The following is a 21,113-nucleotide window of genomic DNA, read 5'->3' on the forward strand; positions in this document are numbered from 1 at the left end:
ATAACACAGTATCCGTATAACGAATAGTATACATATATTGTCAAAGGCTGGATATTTCCGATACTTATAATTTGCACATATTTATTGTATAATCGAGTATACAATGCCATCGACTGCGTATATAGCGGTTCAAATAAAAATTCACATAAAATATTACATAATTACATATGTATATGCATTGTATAAATATTGGCTTTGTTTTTATATAGTAAGTTTTTTTAATAATGTTTCATGACGGAAAGATGCTTAAAATTATTAGGCGATTAATATAAATTATTTATTCTTTCTGCATTATTCGTATGGTGAAGATTTTGTAATTTTGAAATAAAGGGCAAAAGATTAATAAGTATCTATATAAGTGCATTGTGTGTAAATCAAACAGCGGATTTAACTTTATTATATATATATGTATATATGAACTGATAAAAGTGTCATTCAACAAGTGCATTTAACAAAAATAAATCCTTTGTTATAGCTTATAATTTTATGTATACATATTTTATAACAGAATCATACTATATTTGCAACAATTACTTGCGAAAAGTTCTAAAATTTATAGCGACGGAAACAATACTAATTTAAAAATTATGGCGTTACACATCTTCAAACAAGTTCACATCGAACGGTGCTTGATCACAATTCACGTGATATTAACAAAACTGGATATGAGGAAAATACATTTATCTAGACATCTGTGAAATATTTGTGAAGTTGTTAAAACAAATGTAAGTGATTTGAAAAAAGTAATTTTCGAGACTATTATTCTATCATTTGTTCATCATTTATAATATATATTTCAAATAATTCTGTATACATATGCAATAAGATAAACGCGTCGCAGCAATTATGCTGCGTTGCACTTATCTCTCTCAGGACTATAGTGTACATTTCAAGATAAAGAGATAGAAAGAGTTCAGAAGGCAACACAGATTTCAAGCTCTGTATTTTACTCATTATCCAAAATTGCTCGGCGTGTTTTACATATCTTACGAATATATCGTATCGTATAGTAGTAATAACGAAAAAGCATCGGAGTGGAGTACCTTGAATACATGAGGACCTGTTCGAACTAATTTATCGAACTATATTACAGAACAATAACTTACATTGCGCACACTGCCTCTATTTCAACAAATAATATACAGAAACAGCAGTTTCTTATTTAACACAAAGAAACATCTTGTTTCACTATGGTCAATAACCGCTATGAAAAAGTCGGCTAAATCATCTTTAAATTATCCGCCGATAAACAATAGAATTCATCAACTGATCTTTATAAATAAATATTTATAAATACATATTACATATTAAAATATGAAGGTACATGAAGATTATTACATATCATTTATCGAATCGTATAATATTACTTTCATGTGAGAAAGGAATGATCGATTAGTGTTATTATATGTTGCTTCGTACGAAATCCACTTTAGGGAAAATACAGTGCAGTCTTCGCAGCCTTTTTGGCGCTACAGTTATTTGTGTAATTGCTCGCTGCTTTGGTTTTCTTTTTTCTTTTTTTTTTCCTTAGATCGGGGAAACACTTTGAGACGCTAAGATTACAGTTTATACTAACTTTAGACTATAAGAGCTTCAGTTTTGGACAACAACAACAATATTCGTGCGGAATTCAGTACTTTATTATGCAATAAAGTAGTTCTCGATGAAACGATATCTATATATATTTATAAATGTAACACCCGATATATAAGCTTGTTACAACACACTAGCCATGCAAAGAGATACCGCACCGCCTGCACGGTTCGTATGTAAAAGTAGTGGATATATCGTACAACAGCAATCCAATTATTTGCGTGAATTTCTTTAATGATTCGCCTTTCATATTTATGTATATGTATATAATCAATAAATATCGGTTCTTTTTGCGTAATATACTTACACGGTATTAGCTTCTTTTTCATCAACTTTTTTTCCCTCTTTTTAATTCTAATAAAGCGTTTGTATTACACAATCGCGTTCTGGCAGTTGACGGACTTTCATCGAACCATCTGCTCCACACGAAAACAATCGACCCGCAGAATCCACATGTAACTGGGTAACGCCCTGGCAAAACAAATGATTACGTTATATCTCCGTTTCGCATTTAAACGAATCGGTAATCACAACGCTACAGTACCTGTCCTATGTTTTTGAAGAAACTAGACCGTGGATGTTCACTAGGAAACGAGTAGAGAAGAGAATGGACGGTCAAACCCCATATCTGTGGACAAGATGTTTGCTCATTACCGTTTGGAAAGAGTGCACGGCAATTCACATTGAGAAGTCGCGGTTTGAAGAGGCAACGACTTGTTTTACCTTAATATCACCATCACCTGCCCCACTAACGAAAAATTCCTCATGCGGATCGAGCGCCAGACATTTGATAGCCGACTCGTGCGCTTGGAATCTCTGCCTCTGTTGCCGTTGTCGTACGTCGAATATATTAATGTCGCCTTTCTTGCCGCCGCTGATCAGCAGCTGATGCTGCGGTGCCAGAATCAAGGCGCTGGCTCCCTGATCGTGACACATGAAGCCTGAAGAGACACAATCACACCGTTAATTCACACCGTAATTACAGGAAGGAGTAAAGGATTATTATTCCGATTATTCGTTAGCAAATTAAGTCATATTAGATATATAATGTGCACAAATTATTCGTACCTTGTACAAGAGATTTGTTTTGCGGAAGTAACGTGTCCCATAATGCTACGTTCCGTCCTTCCGAGCCGTGACCCGCGGTAGCTACAAGACTGCATGCGCCAAGGAAGACGAAGTCTGAGGTCACTTTACTGTGGCACTGGTAAGTCTGAAACAACATAATCGATAGTGTCAACAGCGAGCCTCAGACGTACTGAGAGATACTTTCAATGTTTTTTAGACTGATTATAAGATTCTTACGAAGAATGGTCGAGCCGTTCCTTCTCGGCAGGCCACTTGAAATAGACTCAAATGGCCATCGGAATCAGCCACGCCGAACTTGTTACCGTGCTGAGAGAATCGCACGCGGGTCACTTTGGCAAAAGTGCCAGGTGCTCTTGGAGTAGCGACGGCCGTCTGATGTCCCCACTCCCATAACGATACAGAACCATCTTGCGATCCGGTTAAGTCTGATGTCGCCATATAAAAGAATAACAAACATGTTAAAACTCTTCAGTAATTTCAGCGTAGTCGTGAAGAATAGAAATTTACTGTATTCGCGCGTTTATCAGAACAACAAATATACTCACATAATGGTAAAAGCGGATGGGAAGAGATTCTCCTGATTCCATCGATTTTATGCTTCAGGATCTGTTGGAATAAAATACAGCCGATTGAATTTGCGAATGAAAAGATTGGAGATAAAAATATGTACATTTATATATGTAATATTCCAGCAGAATTAAACGTAACTTCATAAATACACATTCAGCAATATTAAGATATAACGCAGTCTGGGTGTTATGTTAACGCAAAATAGGTTTAATAGAGTTGCACATAATAAACATGTAGCATGCGTTTCAAACGTTGCAGCGAGTTTCCACTTAAGACAATTGCAACTAGTATTCGGCTGAAACTAGTTTTCGGCACTAGCTTGCAAAATTAGCTGTTCTAACGTTTATCTCTACGGGTTAGCGTTGAAAACGTTGAATTAACATGTGAACATGTACACGAATGTGGATTCATATTGTATGACGAAGTATAATGGACTTCTACGCATCCAAGTCTTATAAGCCTTGTATTGAGAGAGTATGAAAAGCGTGATATTTTTAAAATTAAATACATTGGATTATTCGTGAAAAAATTATATGTACAATCAGTCGAAGAGTTTGGATAGTACATGCATTAGATCCATATTCCAATCATGTTCATTTAATATATTCAACGTGATACTTGTGATAAGAACAGTGAGTTTCATCCATGAATATAACATTTATGAAAATCTAGGAGCAGATGAAACACCGTATTTGCCAATCGAATACACGCTAATAATTCTTTCTTTTAATAAAACCTTCGTATCATATAATTGTTATGCTGATAATGTAAGCAAAGAAAAGTACAAACCAATGCACTGTGCATGTTGACCTTTTAGACAAAATGATGGCTAAATATTTCTAAAAAAGGTCTTACGGTTGAACTGTAAGATCCTTTGAAAATTCAAGATATATCTGACTTGTAATATACATGAAGAGTTAAAAAATGTTCAACGATCTCAGTGATTTTTATTTTTATTTTTTTGGATAATCTCGAGTCTTCACAATAAAATTGCAAGCTATAAACTTACGAGCTGTAACATATTACAAATCAGATACCTGCTTGTTACCCAAAAAAGTTAAACATGAAAATTTGCACTAGGATAGACTAGGGTCTGTTAGATGTAAATCTCACCGGCTTTAACAAGTGTTTGCTCCTATCGGCAACAAATTGACAGAAACGCAGGTCGTGGGAGCCAGGAAAAGCAGGCATCCCCTTCATCTGAGCGAGCGAATGAGCCGCCAGTTCAGTGACGCAGACCAAGTTAGATGTTAGGTAAGCATTGAACAAGCAACATTGTCTCCGTCACCACTTGTGCTACCCTAACCGAGTACACCATATTCATGGCTTGCAAGGCTTGTCTCGCAATCTCTCTTGCCTTTATATTCAAGAAAAGTAACGTACGAGAAAGTTGTTATATTTTTTAGAATTTGATTGATCCGATCTCGATCAGATGAGAGAGAAATAATCATTATACAATCAACAAACTTTCTTAGTTTTAGACAGGTAGAGATATGATAAATTTGTTTCCAATATTTATCATGTAAAACGAGCAAGCCTTGAATTCAGCCGTATCCTGATATGTGAGACAGTGCACACTTTGGTCTTAATATATATATGTCATGCAATAAATGGTTTCTTTATAATCATAGTTTTTTGCCTTTGGTGCAAAATACTGCTTCTAGACTCGCAGCGTTTTGACTGTCAATGCGTCAAAGCATTGCCTAATAATATTACCTTCGTATCAAAGACAAAACAAAGATATTATTACGAGAGACACGCCTTAGATGGAGTGATGTCAAACAATATACAATGTATATGCAGAAACTTAGTACACATATAATGTTTCTTAGAATATCCTAGACAACACGCTTCCTAGCTAAGTTAGCATAAATGTTTGTAAGTAAAAGCTCATTAAAACCCCTCCTTAGAACCCCTTATTTTGCCAGATAATTCTTATTACAAATACTTGTAAGCAACTTAGAACTCATATATTAATCTTGGAAATATTGCAAACATTTCCTCAGTTATAATAAGTCAAGCTTTATATATATATATATATATATATATATATATGAGTTAATTAACTTCATTAAATATACAATCTCTTGCATAGTAATGATTAACTGCACATCTTTTACACCCCACGCACATATATGCATATTAAACAATACATAGTGAGATTTACAGTTACACTCAAAACAAAAATAAATTCTCTCTACTTTCTCTCTGAGATATAATAACAAATAAATGAATGCAATATAACAAAGAGGATAAGTGAAATTCATATTTTATTCTTATTAAAATAAACTCAGCATTCAAGGGTGATATATCAAACGGTAAGTGTAGCACAAATATATAGATAAAAAATTTAAAAAATTAAATTCTTTACATAAATTATAATTTTAGTTATATTTACAAGATTTGAATTATATTTATAAAATATGTATAAAATGTTATATTAAAGTATATATAAAATATCTTTTTTCTCTAACTTGTCTTATCATATTTAAGATTATATTATAAGTTCTATCGAGAGACATTTCATTAATTTCTACGAAAAAAATCTCTTAATTTATGATATATATAATAATGCGACTTTTGACGTTATTTGCTATATAAATTGCGATATAATCAGAAAACTCACCACGCTCGCGCCACGTCCACTCTGACTGGCTATACCTGAGTGGGTTTGGGGACTGTTTTGCTGAGGACTCTGCGCCAACAAAGGACGATCTGCTGCTGTCTGCAAATGATAGGTGTGTAAAATATGCAGTTTATTATTGTGCGAATATAAAGATATTGTGTTAAGCCGCACCTGTATAACTAAGAAACTGGTTGGCGGTACAGGCTCTGGATCAGGTTGTTTATTCAAGTTGATAATATCAAATTCGCATTCATCTTCCAACCACGACGGAAGTTCTAGGAGCAGGGAAATGTTCATCTCTTGTACTTCCCGAGGTGTAGCAAGGGCCATTAAACCTGGGTTTACCTATACACGACCATCAATCACACAATATTACCACTATGTTACAAACATCTAAATAAAACATTCTCAAGGCAATCTAAAAATCTGCTTGCAAGTTTCCTTAGAAAGTAATTATCATGACTGGAAAAATAAGAGTTAAATCAGGTACCTGATTAAGACAGAAGGCACTGATGCTATCTTGTTCCTTATGGATGATTCTGACTGGTTCTGGTAAGCTTGTAGTGCCACTATCACTACCCTTATCTTCTCCAGTTCCACGATGTACGCCGTCAACGACTGACTGACTGCTTTCAAGTATCGTTGACATGGATCTTCGTTTACCAAATACTGCGCGAATAAAAATATCCTGAACCATTTCCTGTCTGACTAAATAACACCACAGACGATTGGTAGGCGCTGCGGATGCCAATCGTGTACTGGAATCATGAGAATATTTTTTTTCTATTTCCCTCATTCTTTCGACTTTTAATTTTTAACTGAACAAAATGTGCTCACTTAAAGGGCGTATTTCCTTTCTCTAATAACGATCGATATTTATGAATAGCAGGTTTTCCAGGCGTGGGAGAAGGATCCGGCGCACAGCCCGGTATGTAATTCGCTGGGGGTGGACCTTTAAATTCCAATTCTTCGCGCAAAGACTCTTGCCATTGCGCAACAATGCCCAAAGTACCGTGGATTAGCGGGCTACTTACAGGTAATTCTAGAATAACAAATGCATTATCTTGTTAATATCATTGTTATTGTATATTATATATATATATATATATATATATACCTAAGATATTATTTACAAAATATTTCATACCTTGCATTTCTATACCGGCAACAGTCATAAAATCTTGTAATTGATGTTGCAGTATTTTAACTGTTGCTAATCTCATTACGCTCCAACTATACGAATTGGAATTACTATGCTCTGTATTATCCTTTGGTTTACTCTTTGGTTTCGAACCCGTGTCGAATACATCTTCCTCATCGTCTGTAGAATCTAAGTCAGATACCGCAGAATCGGAAGAATCATAATCAATTTCATCTGCATATTCAGTCTCTATGCGTGGCTGAAAGAGTATCATACAATTAATCATAACAGTAAAATAATGTAGACATACAAACTCTTTCGATATTTATTTCATCCATACCTTCATGAGAAAATAGGAGATCATGCTCATTTGCGGCGAAACAAACTGTTCTCTATATGTAGGCTTATCTTCTTTCATATTTGGCTGTTGACCCGTAAATTGTCCTAATAGTTTCATATTCAGCTTGACACGTTGTTTAGTCAATGACGTCATGGTGTTCCACATACCACTGGCGGTACTTTGAATATCACTGGTCATACTATCGGTCCGCTCGACGCTAATCGTGTTACCGCCCTGACAAAAAAAAACACACAAAAATAAAAAAGCAACGTTCGCGAAATATAAAACGGAGAACTGACTAAAACTAATTGATACCTGATTATTAGTCGTGCTTGCTACGCGCAGCAGCTTCTTAACTCCCCCGCCGAAGAGAGATGACCATGTATTGTTATCGAAGTGTTGTCCCACTAGTCTGTATAAAATGTGACTGTCGCAACTCGACAGGGCGTAAATGAAGAGACTCATATATGTCGCCACGAAAGCTTCGCAGAGCAGAATATTCAGCTTCGGAGTGTCCTCGTCTTTCTCCCGAGCTAACAACGCACGCAAATTTGTTACGCCTGGCCATTTAGCAGGTGAGGTAGTTATGCATACACCATCATCCGTCGAATACCGTCGATGATATCTGTTTGAGGCTACTAAATGACCACCCGTCGTTTCTACTTCAGCGACTACCGGAAAACTGAAAGATAATATATATGTATGATCAGGAATATCCTGTATAACATTTAATTGATTTAATTACAATATAAACATATAACTTACCTATCTGGCTGGTGATGCTTCATAACGAACGTGTCCGAATCGCAAAGTGATTGATAAATACAGGCGCTAAGTGCTACCGCTAAATCTCTCATGATGAATACTTCGCAATAATGCGTATTTCTGTTAGGCATCGGTGGATTGCGTAGCTCTACTAAGGTCTGCAGCATATCATGTGCGAGAGACTACGAAAAACAATGATACGATATTGTATATCGATACAAAAGGAATAAAGGAGAATAAGACATTTTTCAGATTAAAAGAATAAAAGGAGATTTTCACGAACCTGTAGATGTCGAACTGGATCAGCAACGACAGTCTTGTTGCAAGCGACGCTGGCGCTTAACAGAGGTAGTGTAGTGGGGAAAGGAAGAGGACTGAGCAATTGTTGTTGAGTCTTTTCTTGTTGCAATTCCTGTAGCAAGAGTACCAATTCCATTCTTACTGACGCTAAACCGCCACCCGATGCACCGTGCAATGAACAATACGATAATAATGTCCTCAACAATGTCTCGTTAGCTGAAAATAACACGATGCTAATCGATTCTGTTTTTATAGACTGTCTTTTAAAAGTTAAAATATTGAATTTGCGAAAAGTTTGTTAAATACAATAATTTCTGAAATTAGAATGTTTAATTATATAACATCGAGATAAAGTTAATCAACCTTTCAACCATTTCTTCCTCTTTGCAGCTCTCTGTACTTTAGCCTCAAAATCTAACTTCTCCGCTACCAGTATTTGATGTAACGTTGGCTGCTCGCCAGGTTTATATGGTGGCACGTCATCGACCATACCGCCTTCATCTAAAAATTATTCTTCTATTAGCATCACTATCGATTTTTATTAATCTATAATTTTTAAGAAATTATTACTATGTTATTCATATGTTTATGTAAAATAAAAAAAGATTTACATTCTGCTACGTTGTTCATGTCTCCGTCTGCATTTGTACTGTAGCTACAAAGTTGTCTTAATGCGTCTACTTCTCGTTCCAACCATACATATAGTTGATATCGTAGCTGACCTCCGTCTACTTCAAAACCTGTCGCTAACGTGGACAGTTCTTCCATTAAGATTTTCAAGCATGCCACAAATTTCAATTGTTGCGCCATAATATCCAATTGTCCAGCTGATTTTGCTACGTCTTCAAAAATATTTTCATTAATAGTAAAATTGTGTAAGAATTAGTTCACAAGAAAAAAAAGGAGTCTTACTGTTATCAGTTTCTGATTTATGCGCGTTATCCTGTTCTTTCTTGTCAAGTTTCATACTCATGGGAGGACTATCAGCGTCCTCACCTTCACCCGTCTCATCATCATCCCAGTTTAATTCTAATTTATCTCCTTTCACGCGCGTGCTATTTTGAGACCAATCAAATGATGGCGTACCCCAATCTACATTGGCATCTAAAAGCGATACTTCGTTAACTTCATATATTCTTAATACATTTTACTTAAAATAATGATAGCTCTACGTACCTTTATTGTTTACTGCATTCGACTCATTTCCCCAATTAATAATACCGGTATCTATTTGAGCATCTTGAGCTCTGGCCTTACTTGGACTGTTCAATAAGCCTATTATAGAATAGAAAGATATTATAGGATAGGTAGATCGTAATATTTCCAATTTAGAATTTACAGAGATTGTCAATTAATGTATAAATACATGTATTACTTACTTGGTGAATCTTCGCCATTTGTTTCCATAACTTTATTAGGTAATTTAGATAAAACTTCAAGAGCGAGAGCTGGACAACCAGCTTTAAAGTGTGCGTGTGCCGTTGTGAAATACAGTTGTCTCTCCAATGGTGTAATACTATCCTCTAACAATAACTGTTTATCTGGTTGATCTGGTCTCTTAGTCTCTGTGCCATAACTGAATCCCGAAATTACTACGGAGTGTCCTTTCTTCTTATCTTGCGCGGTGGACGCGATATACTGTCTGATTAATAACGGATGTGTACGAAGATAAACGTAGAAATTGAAAACGTTTGGGTTTGCTGAAATAAAAGTTAAGGGATAAAACGTTTATTCTAGGAGTTAATTCATGTACGTAATCCACAAAGTACATCAATATTATTTACCTGTTGTTCCTTCTGGCTTATCAGATTCATCGTCATACTGCGGATGCATATGACCGACGTTGGTCAAAAGCAAAGTATTGAGAGAGCCAGAATGATCCTTCAAGATCCACAGAGCCATGCTACGCAAGAATGGATCAGGATGCGCTCTGCTCATATCTTGATTTTGTCCATCTTTATCGCAACCTAGGATTTCTTCGTACAATAATCTTCTCATATTAGGAGATGACGTATCATTCTCGTAGAGTCTAGCTATCACCATCGCGAGTTGGATATCGTTCAGTTTATTCAAGCATACATCGATGGCATCCTTCAAAGCTCCAGCAAGTAAAAAGAACGCGGCCGCATGGTCGAATCGTTGCTTTCCAAGCAGAGCGAAAGCGTTCTTCAGAGCCGCTTTTCTCCATCGATTCTCGGCGAAATTATTCGAGAAGAAGGTAGTCATTCGTTCGTCTCGCTTATTCCTAAATAGACCCCACACTAGATTTTTCTTTTTCATTGCTAAGTAATAGATAGCCGCGTCTAAAGGATCTTGCTTATCCTGGAATGCAGCCTTCGCTATTTTATCTATGCATTTCTTCAGCACCGTATTGCTCCTAATCCACCAACCTACGCCAAGTTCCTTCAGCACAGACCACTTTGGTTGATCTTTGGCATAAGACGGAATTAATCCCAACAATTCCTCCTCGGATTCGGAATGAAACGCCCACACGAGATTATTCGACGCGACACCCTGTTTCTGGAATTGCGCTCTTTGTGCCAACGGTAAGCAGCGTATCAGATAATTGTAATGTTTCATTGCTAAGAGGAATCTGAGGCCGCAGTCGTCCAGCGAATCGGTAGACACAGTTTCGCCGTCCGGAATGCCTGTTAGATTCTCCTTGGCGATTGCGTTCTTTGCCGCGTCGATTGCGAATCTTTCCGCGAAATCGACATTACACGTAGACACGGTATCCGCTAAGGCGAGTAGATGCATTTGGTCGAGACTGGAGAGTCCCGGGAGATGAGTGTGAGTCAAGAGACGCGACAACAGTCTGCCTTGTCTGGGACCGAAGTGAGATATTCCTTGTCTCTCCGGCACTGAGGATCGTCTATCCTTTTGCCGCGAACGTTCATAATCTTCGTCCAACATATCGTCCAACGATTCTCCTTCATCCAAGTTGCTGTCGAATAGCTTGTTGTAATCGTGCTTGTCCTCGTTCTGCTGATGCGGTAAATTCGTTTCTTTGTCGGCCATCAACAAAGTCCATAACGGGAGTGGAGAGATGGATGTAATCTCCGCGTAATCCAGCGTCAATTCCTCCGGTATCTGCGTAGTCGAACCTCTCGGTTCCAGCGGCGATGTCGTACCCATATAACTCACCGACATCGTTCTCGATCGGGACCAACCGCGCTGCTTCACCAGACTCTCGTCGTCGGCCCGCAAGTTGCAGGAACTACCTATACATCGGACGAGATGCGCCAGTATAGCCTTCACCCATCTGATCTTACCCGAATTTAATAGTTCCATCAGCTGCTTAGGATGATACTGCGGTAAAACCGGACAGGCTATCCTCGACGCTTCGAATAATCCGTAATCCGGCATGTAGTCGAAACTCAAGTTCTCGTTCTGTATACCGCGCTTCTTCTTGGCATCCAGCATTGTCAAATTGATACTACTAACGCGCGACAAATGTGGCATGGAAGACACGTTTGCCAGTCGTCTCTGGGACGTCTCGTGCGCCAATGTGCGTAGATCCTCATCGCGCAAGTTTCGACTCGCTTGGAACTCGTCGGACTCCTGATGCTGCAGATTCGAATGGAAGCAATCGTTCTTCGGATTTGGTTTCCACTGTGAGTACACATGCATCTCGGAATCCATGCCGACAACCAGAATGCCGTCTCGCACCCAGGATATTTGCATGGGTAGTGGCGGTAGACCGTCTGCCGTCGTCAGCTCGATTTTGCGCAATTTCATCCATCGGATCTCGTCAACGAATTGCGGCTGAGCCAGTGACGAAGTCTTTCTCAATATCGGCCTGTTATTACTCTGAGATTCCTTCATTGCTTTCATGTTAGCTTGCGCCAGATCCGAACACACTGGAGTGAACAGCATAATCTTGGAACCGACGCCCACAGTCAGAATATGCGAGCCGTCCTCTTTAGATACCCAGTCGAGTTGCACCAGATGCTTCTGCGTGAGCGGGCATGTGTTACCATTCTCTATGATCGATTTCCGCAAAGACTGCAGGGTACTGAACGACGGGACCGCCAGCAGGCCAGCTTTCGTGGAATCGCCATTCTCTCCGTTTCTCGAGGATCTTATATCTTCGTGACTGAGGGTCTGCAACACCTGAGTAAGCCGTTGCTTCTTCTGCAAGAATCTACTGTCGTACAAATAGCTAAGGTCTAGGTGCTGATCCACCGCTATTCGTGGTAGATGAATATTCTTCAGATGAATCGTGTCTTCCAAGATCCATTCGCTGCCACCTGTGCTTTCGCATTCATATATAGCGACACAAAGATTCACGTAGCGCGAATCCGGATCGCTCTTCGTCGGACGCGTAAACGATTTTCCGTACTTATAGGCGCAAGCGATGCGTCCGCTGTAAGCCGCGCTTATGTTCAACGGCTGACCGGTGATATCAATAGTGGATTCCTGGTCTTTCCTGGTCATCTCCCACTCGCACCATTCGTAATCCAGCTTTTCGTCCGGCCTCTTCGTCACTTTGCATTTCCAAAATCGTACAGTGCTGTCGCTGCACGCCGTCACAATGATATATGGCGCAAAGCAGGCGGGATATATTGAGGAGCTACTTAAATGTCCCGCAGCGGGAGCGGCGTGAATCACCTCCACACCGTCGGGCAACGGCAATTCCTGCGTGCAGACTTTCGTGGTGGTAATGAGGACGTGGCTGTTTTGATGGCGACGAGGCAAGAACGTCGAGTCCAGATCGGCCTGACTCTCGCGACGACTCCGGCCACCGGTTTGACTGGGTCTGCGTGAGCGTCTACCTTCCGCGTGGCTCGATCTACCGGGCGTTCCCTCATCGTCTTCATCCTGAACCAAATGAGAATCTGGCACATACATCATCGAGCCTGACAAACCGGTAGTTTCTGGTTGTGATGCTATTACCAATCGCCACATATGCACAGTGGTGCCCTGCTGCGTACGCTCAAGAACCACTATGTAGAATGGCTCTTCGAAGATTGTCGATTGTTGCAGATCTACCATAGCGTCCAACGTGGACTCCATAAGTCCCAGATCATTGGCCGATGTGTCAATACCAGGCTGCTTCTCGTCGCTTCTCTCGCCGGTGATTAATTGCTCTTGAAAGACATGGAGGAACTGCGTGTTCTGCCAATCGTGAGTAGCGTCAGCAATAGCGTCGAGCTGTATAACGCATCCTGGTCTCGCGGTAGATTGTTGAGATACTATTTTTATCCTGTCGTGAATGGAGTGCCTAATGCCATCATCCGATGACATATCCGTCGAGAGACTGGCCATGGAATCCATCATCCTGCTTCTTCTCTCGCTGATCGACACTTCGGCTAGTAACGTTCTAGCGTCAATGACAGCTTGATAAACCCTCAAACATTCTCCGTCGCTAGCTACGAAGCAGGCACTGGGAGAATTGGATAAATTGCCTAGTGTTGTGCTTGGCAATAATGTCGGGATCCAGGCTACATTACTAAACGCCGATATCTCGGGCGAATTGATACGTGCCAATTCAGAAACTCCACCGCTCTTGGACAGAGGCCCCACGGCATCTACGCGCCATAATATCAATTCGCTGCAAAATCCAGTAGGTGACATGATATCCTTATCTTTACAGGAATCGTGTTTAATGCCGAGGTTTTCGTTGGATTCCGTTGATTGAGTACCAGAAAACTCAGGTATATTATGATGAGAGGTTGTTACAAGTAGAGGTAAGACAGGATGGCAAGTAATGTCGTTTACACGGAAGCGATGTCCGGAAGCTCTACATGCATGCCCTATGCTCAACACCTGTGAAAATTTCGTTTTGTCTGCAAACGTTAATTGCCATAAATTCAAAGTACCATTCGAGTGCTTTGACACCATAGAAACAATCGGACTAGGGTGGGCCAACAGATCCGCGTCTTGCCCATTTTTATTACTTTCCAACGCGTTAGTTTCCGTTTTTGTTTGATTTTGATCATTCGTATTTTCCATATTTTTCAGTAGTTCTTGACCTGCTTTTGAGGTCAAGGTAGATTGCTCTTCGTCTTGTTCTATGAGACTAGGTAAGGGAGTCGCGACTTCACTAGGATCGCTTGTTTTAGTCGAGGATTTTGCAACTTCACGAATATTCAGTAAGGGTCCACCAGTATTATGAGAGTACATTGATACATTATGACTCATTGTCGACGCGTCGCCGAGCGGAAATGCGTTCGGAATACGAGTGGAAAATGAAATTTGTGCCTGTCGAAAAGACCCAGGATGATATTCGTCCAACCATTCAATATGCCAAATCAAGAAACTTCCGTCTATTGGATGTATCGAAAACAGCAAATCTGGATTGTGGTGCCAGTCACGTAGCAACGTTTCTATCTTTGTGTCCAACGAATCTGGCGCGTGGTTCATTGTAGATGTTGCATCCGTCGCTATAGAATTAATGGAGGTTGTATTGCTGTAACACGTTTTATTTTTGTTTTTAATAAAATAGTATTTTTTATACAATGTATTGATATAATTAACAAAAGAGAAATTTTGAGAATTTACCTAAGACTGGGATGAGAGTGCACACTGTGTGCTAAACTGTGGTGAGATGAGGTAGTATGTGGAGTAGGATGTTCGTCACTACTGTGCTCTTCTTGACTCATTGACCGGCCACCGACTATTGGCTTCTGAGCTGTTTGCAGCCGAACTCCTTTTTCTAAAAGTAACATTTAGTATTAGAGTAACTACATCTTTTGTTTCAACAATCTTCAATAAAATATGCAATAGAGTAAATTAAATGCATACTTGGTGTACATTCATCCTCAGAATCATGTTCCACATGTTCAGCTTCTTGATGTTGCAAACCTTCTTCTTTCTCCACTACTTTACGAGTTAACTCTTGCAGTATGTTTTCGGCTTGCATGGTAAAGTGCATTTCTTTGTTATTTAGCCAGTGTAGAATAAAATTCGGTTCTCTTTCGGGGTCTCCGGTAATTAGGCTTGGTACTAGTGGTATATCTATAACATGAATGTATACTATCCACTGATTACCAATATTTCAATAATTTTAGAAGAATATAATACTAAAGTAAAAAAATAAAATAAAATTTGTATCCTACTTTATCTATTGCATAATAAACATTAATACTATACCAGTTTCTGCGTTGATACTGGCTGCCAAGTGGAAATGCATTCCTGGGTAATGACCAGAAGTTTGATAACTATTATGAAAATCATGTACAGAATATGTAGATGGAAGCGTTGGTAAAGTCGGTGCTGTATGGCCAGCTTGATGTTGCTGCTTAGCATGTCGCCGAATATGAAAACATGTTCTATAAACAGAAACCTTTATGTATCTCTCATCACCTTATTTTAAAATTTCATAAGCATCGTAAAAATAGAGCTTTCTTTATGCTTTAAAATAGTGAATAAGAAATATTATGTTCTTCGTACTTCATATGTTTCAGTCGTTGCATAAATCGATGTTTGTGCATATTATGATGACGATGTTTGCCATGATGACCATGCCTATCGGAGCCTTCAAACTGACTCATATTAGCTAAGCCTTCGATCTCAGGTGGTATCGTTTCTGCCCACACTCGACAAATATTATCACGACACGATGTGACCAACATATTGGATACAGAGCCTCTAATTTGTGACAAAAGAAAAAACGATTATTAAAAGAAAATATCATTTGCTTATATTGTTTAATATATATAAATTAATTGTTAATATTTTTGCTACAGAGTCCTCTTTCGCAGAAGTATGAATAGTATAATTATTATATATTATTATATAAAGAATCATTACGGTTCTTTTCTTATTCGTGTAAATGTTAATATGTAAAAAAAAACAATATTTTTAGAATAGAATAGTGTCTTGTTATGTCTTGTTATGTTTCACAAATAATATCAGTTATTATTTGATTCCGCTATCGGTTTACTTACTTTGGCATATATTTACTTGTCTTGCGCCAAGATAGATGCGTTACAGCGCGCGGATGTGCGACATAAACAAAACTAAAGTTGTCACTACCCACGGACTGTGCAAAACTTGTATGATCTATGCTTCTTACTGGAAATACTAGAAACGAAAAATAAATCCATAGTTTGCAAAAACTGTTTGTAGAAAGACCATCAGTTAAATAATTTAGTAAAATTACATACATTGTTTGTTTTCGAACCATATTTTGACCAATCTATCATTCATTCCTGTTGTTGCAAACAGAGTGCCGTCGGGGCTAAAACTCATAAGATGAACTGGTGTAGCCGTACGACACTTCCATACACAATTCCAACCGCCTGGATCATTTGGAATAGACGTATCCCCAGGCCCAGGACTCTCAGCTTCCCCTCCAATTGAGAATGTCACCGTACCAGCTGTTAAAAAATAAATTTGTTTTAACAATGTAGTAAAATTGTTTTTGGACACAATAAAATGTACATATCTGGAACTCAAATAAAAAAAGCTCAATATTTAATAGCATCTTCATAATATAAGAGATGACATCTTAATCATTTGTATAAAATTATAATTATTTGTAATAACTTTATAATAATGATGCATACTCATGCATAAATTAAGATGTTCAATGTGACAAGCATAAGGAGCGTTTTTAAAGCGTTTTTAAATCATATCAAAATTATCAATTTTTATCTGTTTGCAATTATTATATGTATATATAACGAAATCAAAATTTCAATCAAGATTTGCATAGCATCAGTCACAAAAATAACTTTGTTGAATTCATTCAAATGCATTTGTTTCAACTCTCTAACTCATTCTGATTGGATGAGATATGCAGGTGATGGTTCTCCATAATTACAAATGCAGTGCGTTAATAAAGCTGTGATATGTTAACATTAACATGCAAGTGACATCAACATTAAACGTCCATTCTCGAAAAGAATGAACTCACGATCCTGAGAAGTATTTGCTGTAACATTATGATTATTTCCGGCCGTGCTGACTTCTTCCGTTTGTAATGTTTTCGGCTTTGTAGCTGTAGGTAATATTGCTGTATCAAGTAATGAGAAATACGATAATTCTAATATTTTGAAATTTTAATCAAGTATTGAATACTCATAAGAGAAAAAAAACATATATTTTATGTCATGCAAATAAAATCTCTCATCATAAAATATCGGTATATTTTAGTACAATTTGAAAATAATTTCCCATTGTTATACAAGATTCATTTAAAAAATATCAGTTTTATTAAAATAAAAAATCTATGAGAGATTAAACTTACAGTGCTCTTCTTGAAATGGCATGATATTTTGATGCCATAATTGTAACAGTTCGCCGCCTGTTAACAATCTTGTCCCTTCTAAATTCCATGATAAAGAAGTAATATTCGATTCTGTTTGCAGACTTCCTGTTTGAACCCATCTGTATTCTAATTGCTATAAAAGAACATTTAGAAAAGATTTAGTAAAAATCTTTTTAAACATGTTCTTAAATACGCATCTAAAAGTGTAAAACAGGGAGAAGCGCTGATACATACATGTGAACAGGTGCTGTGTATAAGCGGCGTTGGCTCGAAAATGCAGACTTGGTTTTCATAGGCTGCAGCTATTTTTCCCGTATCTGTACTACAGTCCAGACAGCTGATCCTGATGTAATTGTGCACAGCTCCAGGAATTATTTGAACTCGTTCGAAATTATTGGCCAAAATCACAATATTGCAGCCAGCTGCGTACGCCTGAATGGAATGTATAGACCACAGTTAATCTATTGAGTACTTTTCAACTTCATGTTTTCAAATAGTTTTACTCGTCATCACACTCTTATCTTATCAAATCTCGATTCTATCTTTCTATCTATAATATGACCTATTATCACTTTATATACTATTTTCCATAAAAGTCAAGTTTTTTAACAACTCGACAGTTAATAGCGAAATACTAGCACGAAAGATTAATATTTTAAATATTTTAATCCACAATGCATAAGAAAATATATCAGATACGACATGTAGAATGACAAAAAGTAGTATATGTTTTCGTCGTTCGCGGAAAAAAACCGTGAACTCGTGGGACGTGAACGGCCCACGTTCGCACGCCTAATCAAAGCGTCATTCGATCAGCTGACTTCCATAATGCGAGAGTGCGTATTGACTTTTGCGATCACAATCACATACGAAATTCCGGCGGCGAGGCTGGCCGATCGCCAAGGACGCGCCGGAAGGCCGTCACCGGAGGAGTCTTACGGCACTTACGGTGAAGGATATTCCCTCGACGGAGCCGACCGCGTAGCAGCGATCGCCCGCATTACAGGCGCCGCTCAGTATCTGATGACAATTCATGGTACCGCACGCGTCGCACACACACGCGAGACGTTAGATCATCGTCCGGCGGCCGCGAGCCGCCGTTCCCGTTCTCGCGTTCGCTGTATCGAAACCCGTATCCGAGGATGCCCGCGTCGACGACGACGTCCGGCGACTCCGACTCCGGCGGTCCGTCGGCTGGGGCTCCGCGAAGTCCGCGATCCCCGAACTCCCGCAGGACGCGACTCACGCGCCTCAGATCGACGCGACACAATGATCGGGCGGCCACCGCGCGGCCATCTTTAAATCGACGTCCACATCTACACGAGCGACATCGTCGCGTAAGGTCTCCGCAGGTCTCCGGTGTCTCCACTCACTCACTCTCCCTGGCGCTGGCGCTGGCGCTGGCGGCCGTGCCGTGCGGAATGCGGATGGCTGACTGGCCGACCGACCAACGAGCCAACGAGGAAGGCCGAAGGCGAAGCTGACGAAGACGGCTGGCGGCTGGCGGCTTCCGGAGCGCACGCACGCACCGAACGATCGCGCCGACGGCCGACGGCCGCGCGCGCGTATTGCGAATCCGCGCGTATCGATATACCGAGAGATGCGGGAGATGCTGACGACTTTAAGACGGCTCCCACGTCGTCGCCGTCGGGAGCGAGACAGATAGTGGATAGGGATGATAAGGATCGTAATGTAAACACGATTTGTGATTGCCTCGGCTGAGCGACGTTGGAGAAATAAATCGACGCCTAAATAATCATTTTCAAAAAAGTACACGATTTATCGCAATTTATTATGTCTCAAAACTGACCGATGACAATCAATTAATTCGCAATTTCTTTTTTTTACAGCTATTTAATATTAAACTAATAAAGGGGCGACACTTGGATCGAACTCCTATTAACTTTAATCGGTGAGCAATTACTCAGCAACCCTCTCCTTTCCCGGCAAAATTGCTCGCTATAAAATTTCTATGTAATTTGATATTCGTTAATTTAATTTTGTCATGTACTAAATGACAACGAATTATTCTATTCGTGTTAATAACTGTAAATCGTTGCATCTTCTTTTGTGACTCGAAGAGAATGAATTTTTGGACTCGTTCTTCCTTTTCTTCTTCAGTCTCAACATATCGATGATTCAGGCTGCGGTCCACTTGACGCTACAAATGCTTCGAAGCATTCCTTTTCTCCTTTCTTTCAATGAAGACAGAAGGAGAAGAAGAACGCTTCGAAGCATTTGTAGCGTCAAATGGACCGCGGCCTCAATTTATTGTTATTAAATATTAATTGCAACATGGGCGTTATCAGTCGAAGACAAAGTTTAATTTGTAATCGCGTTTTGTAGTATTTCGTCTCTTTTAAATTTATGTATCTACAATAACATGAAATTGTAGCAACGATTTTGCAGTAAAAATTATTAGCAACGCTGAGGGATTAACACTGGGAAAAAAAAGTTGGTCTCTTGTTGATGTACACTGCTACACTGTAGTCGCTTGTCGTAGAGACTCGCTTTGAGCGAGGCAGGTGAACAACACGTGTAACATATGCATATTGAACGCGCCGTTCACGTACACAAATGTCGTTTAACGACAAAAGAAGAAAAATGCACGTTATAGCGGCCCGCTATAATCGAACAGTGTGAGCTTCTTCGGGGAAAAAATTATTCACCGTGCGATCATATCGATCCTTTGTTATTAACCGCCTCTATGCTATATTTAGCAAATGTCTTTCCGAACCGTCTTTCCACTAAAGCGTAATTGAAGCGCATTGGAACGCGTGCTCTTCTTCTCTCTCGAATTACAGCAGGAAAGGTCTTGGAGAGGAGGAATCGAATCCAAAGGTCTGATGGAATTGTGTGATTCGAGGGAGGAGAAAGAAAAATTTATCCTGCATTCGAGTCGGTGCGAAACGGCGACGCGATTGCTTATCTTACGAGGAACTAACACTCGGATACGTGCGTGTCATTAATTGCGACCAGTTGACACCAATTATGAAGCATACGCTGGCATACTGCGTTCCTAATGATGTAACCGAGCGGAATGCGTGAAAAATATTTTCACAACTCGCATTGCAAGGCGGTATACAGACTTAATGTTAAAAGAAATAGGAGAGTAAATGCCTTCCTTTAATTACGAAATTAATGCGACATCGTCTCAAAATCCTTGGTATATTTAATCAACATTATAAATTTATTATTACAAAATTATGTAAACATGGAGCGATAGGCACATCATTATTTCAGCAGAATCAACAAGTATCTCATACACATTTCTACATTAGGCATCCAATTCTGAACACGGACATTTCGCCAATTTAAAAGAACAGAATTTTCAAACATATGTATTGAAAAATCGCAGTGACACGAGTGGCATATCACGCGAAATAAAAATTAGCGAGGAGGACTGAGTCGTTTTTTAAAATTCTTCACACACAGCAATGCAGCAGTTACAATAAATCTTGTTGTATGCAGG

The 21,113-nt window shown here is 39.1% G+C and overlaps 1 protein-coding gene across 5 annotated transcripts; it reads right to left on the reverse strand.

The window, feature by feature from the left end:
* Positions 1–64: 64 nt before the first annotated feature.
* On the reverse strand, positions 65–20,387 carry LOC139774173 (dmX-like protein 2). Of its 5 annotated transcripts, XM_071709226.1 has the most exons (33): positions 20,311–20,387; positions 18,590–20,151; positions 17,876–18,073; positions 17,621–17,774; positions 17,288–17,386; positions 16,536–16,748; positions 16,317–16,452; positions 15,820–16,017; positions 15,520–15,698; positions 15,172–15,384; positions 14,929–15,082; positions 10,209–14,836; positions 9,804–10,124; positions 9,601–9,699; positions 9,337–9,528; positions 9,036–9,266; positions 8,788–8,925; positions 8,408–8,640; positions 8,125–8,306; positions 7,675–8,041; positions 7,360–7,593; positions 7,026–7,278; positions 6,716–6,920; positions 6,369–6,636; positions 6,050–6,223; positions 5,879–5,977; positions 4,366–4,452; positions 3,228–3,288; positions 2,899–3,107; positions 2,662–2,806; positions 2,317–2,534; positions 2,138–2,221; positions 65–2,064 (listed from the first exon to the last, which is right to left on the reverse strand). In XM_071709226.1, the coding sequence occupies exons 2-33, from the start codon at positions 18,674–18,676 to the stop codon at positions 1,948–1,950; spliced, it is 10,176 nt and encodes a 3,391-aa protein (XP_071565327.1). In that variant the 5' UTR covers positions 18,677–20,151; positions 20,311–20,387; the 3' UTR covers positions 65–1,947. The 5 variants fall into 5 exon arrangements, with proteins under 5 accessions (XP_071565327.1, XP_071565328.1, XP_071565330.1 ...); XM_071709227.1 differs by lacking the exon at positions 20,311–20,387 and having other exon boundaries at positions 17,288–17,371; positions 18,590–19,993; XM_071709229.1 differs by lacking the exons at positions 17,288–17,386; positions 20,311–20,387 and having other exon boundaries at positions 18,590–19,993.
* Positions 20,388–21,113: the final 726 nt, after the last annotated feature.

The sequence above is a fragment of the Temnothorax nylanderi genome, unplaced genomic scaffold (assembly GCF_030848795.1).
Source record: "Temnothorax nylanderi isolate EJ_2023f unplaced genomic scaffold, tnyl_v1.0 TNYL_tig0074_pilon, whole genome shotgun sequence".
Classification (NCBI taxonomy): domain Eukaryota; kingdom Metazoa; phylum Arthropoda; class Insecta; order Hymenoptera; family Formicidae; genus Temnothorax; species Temnothorax nylanderi.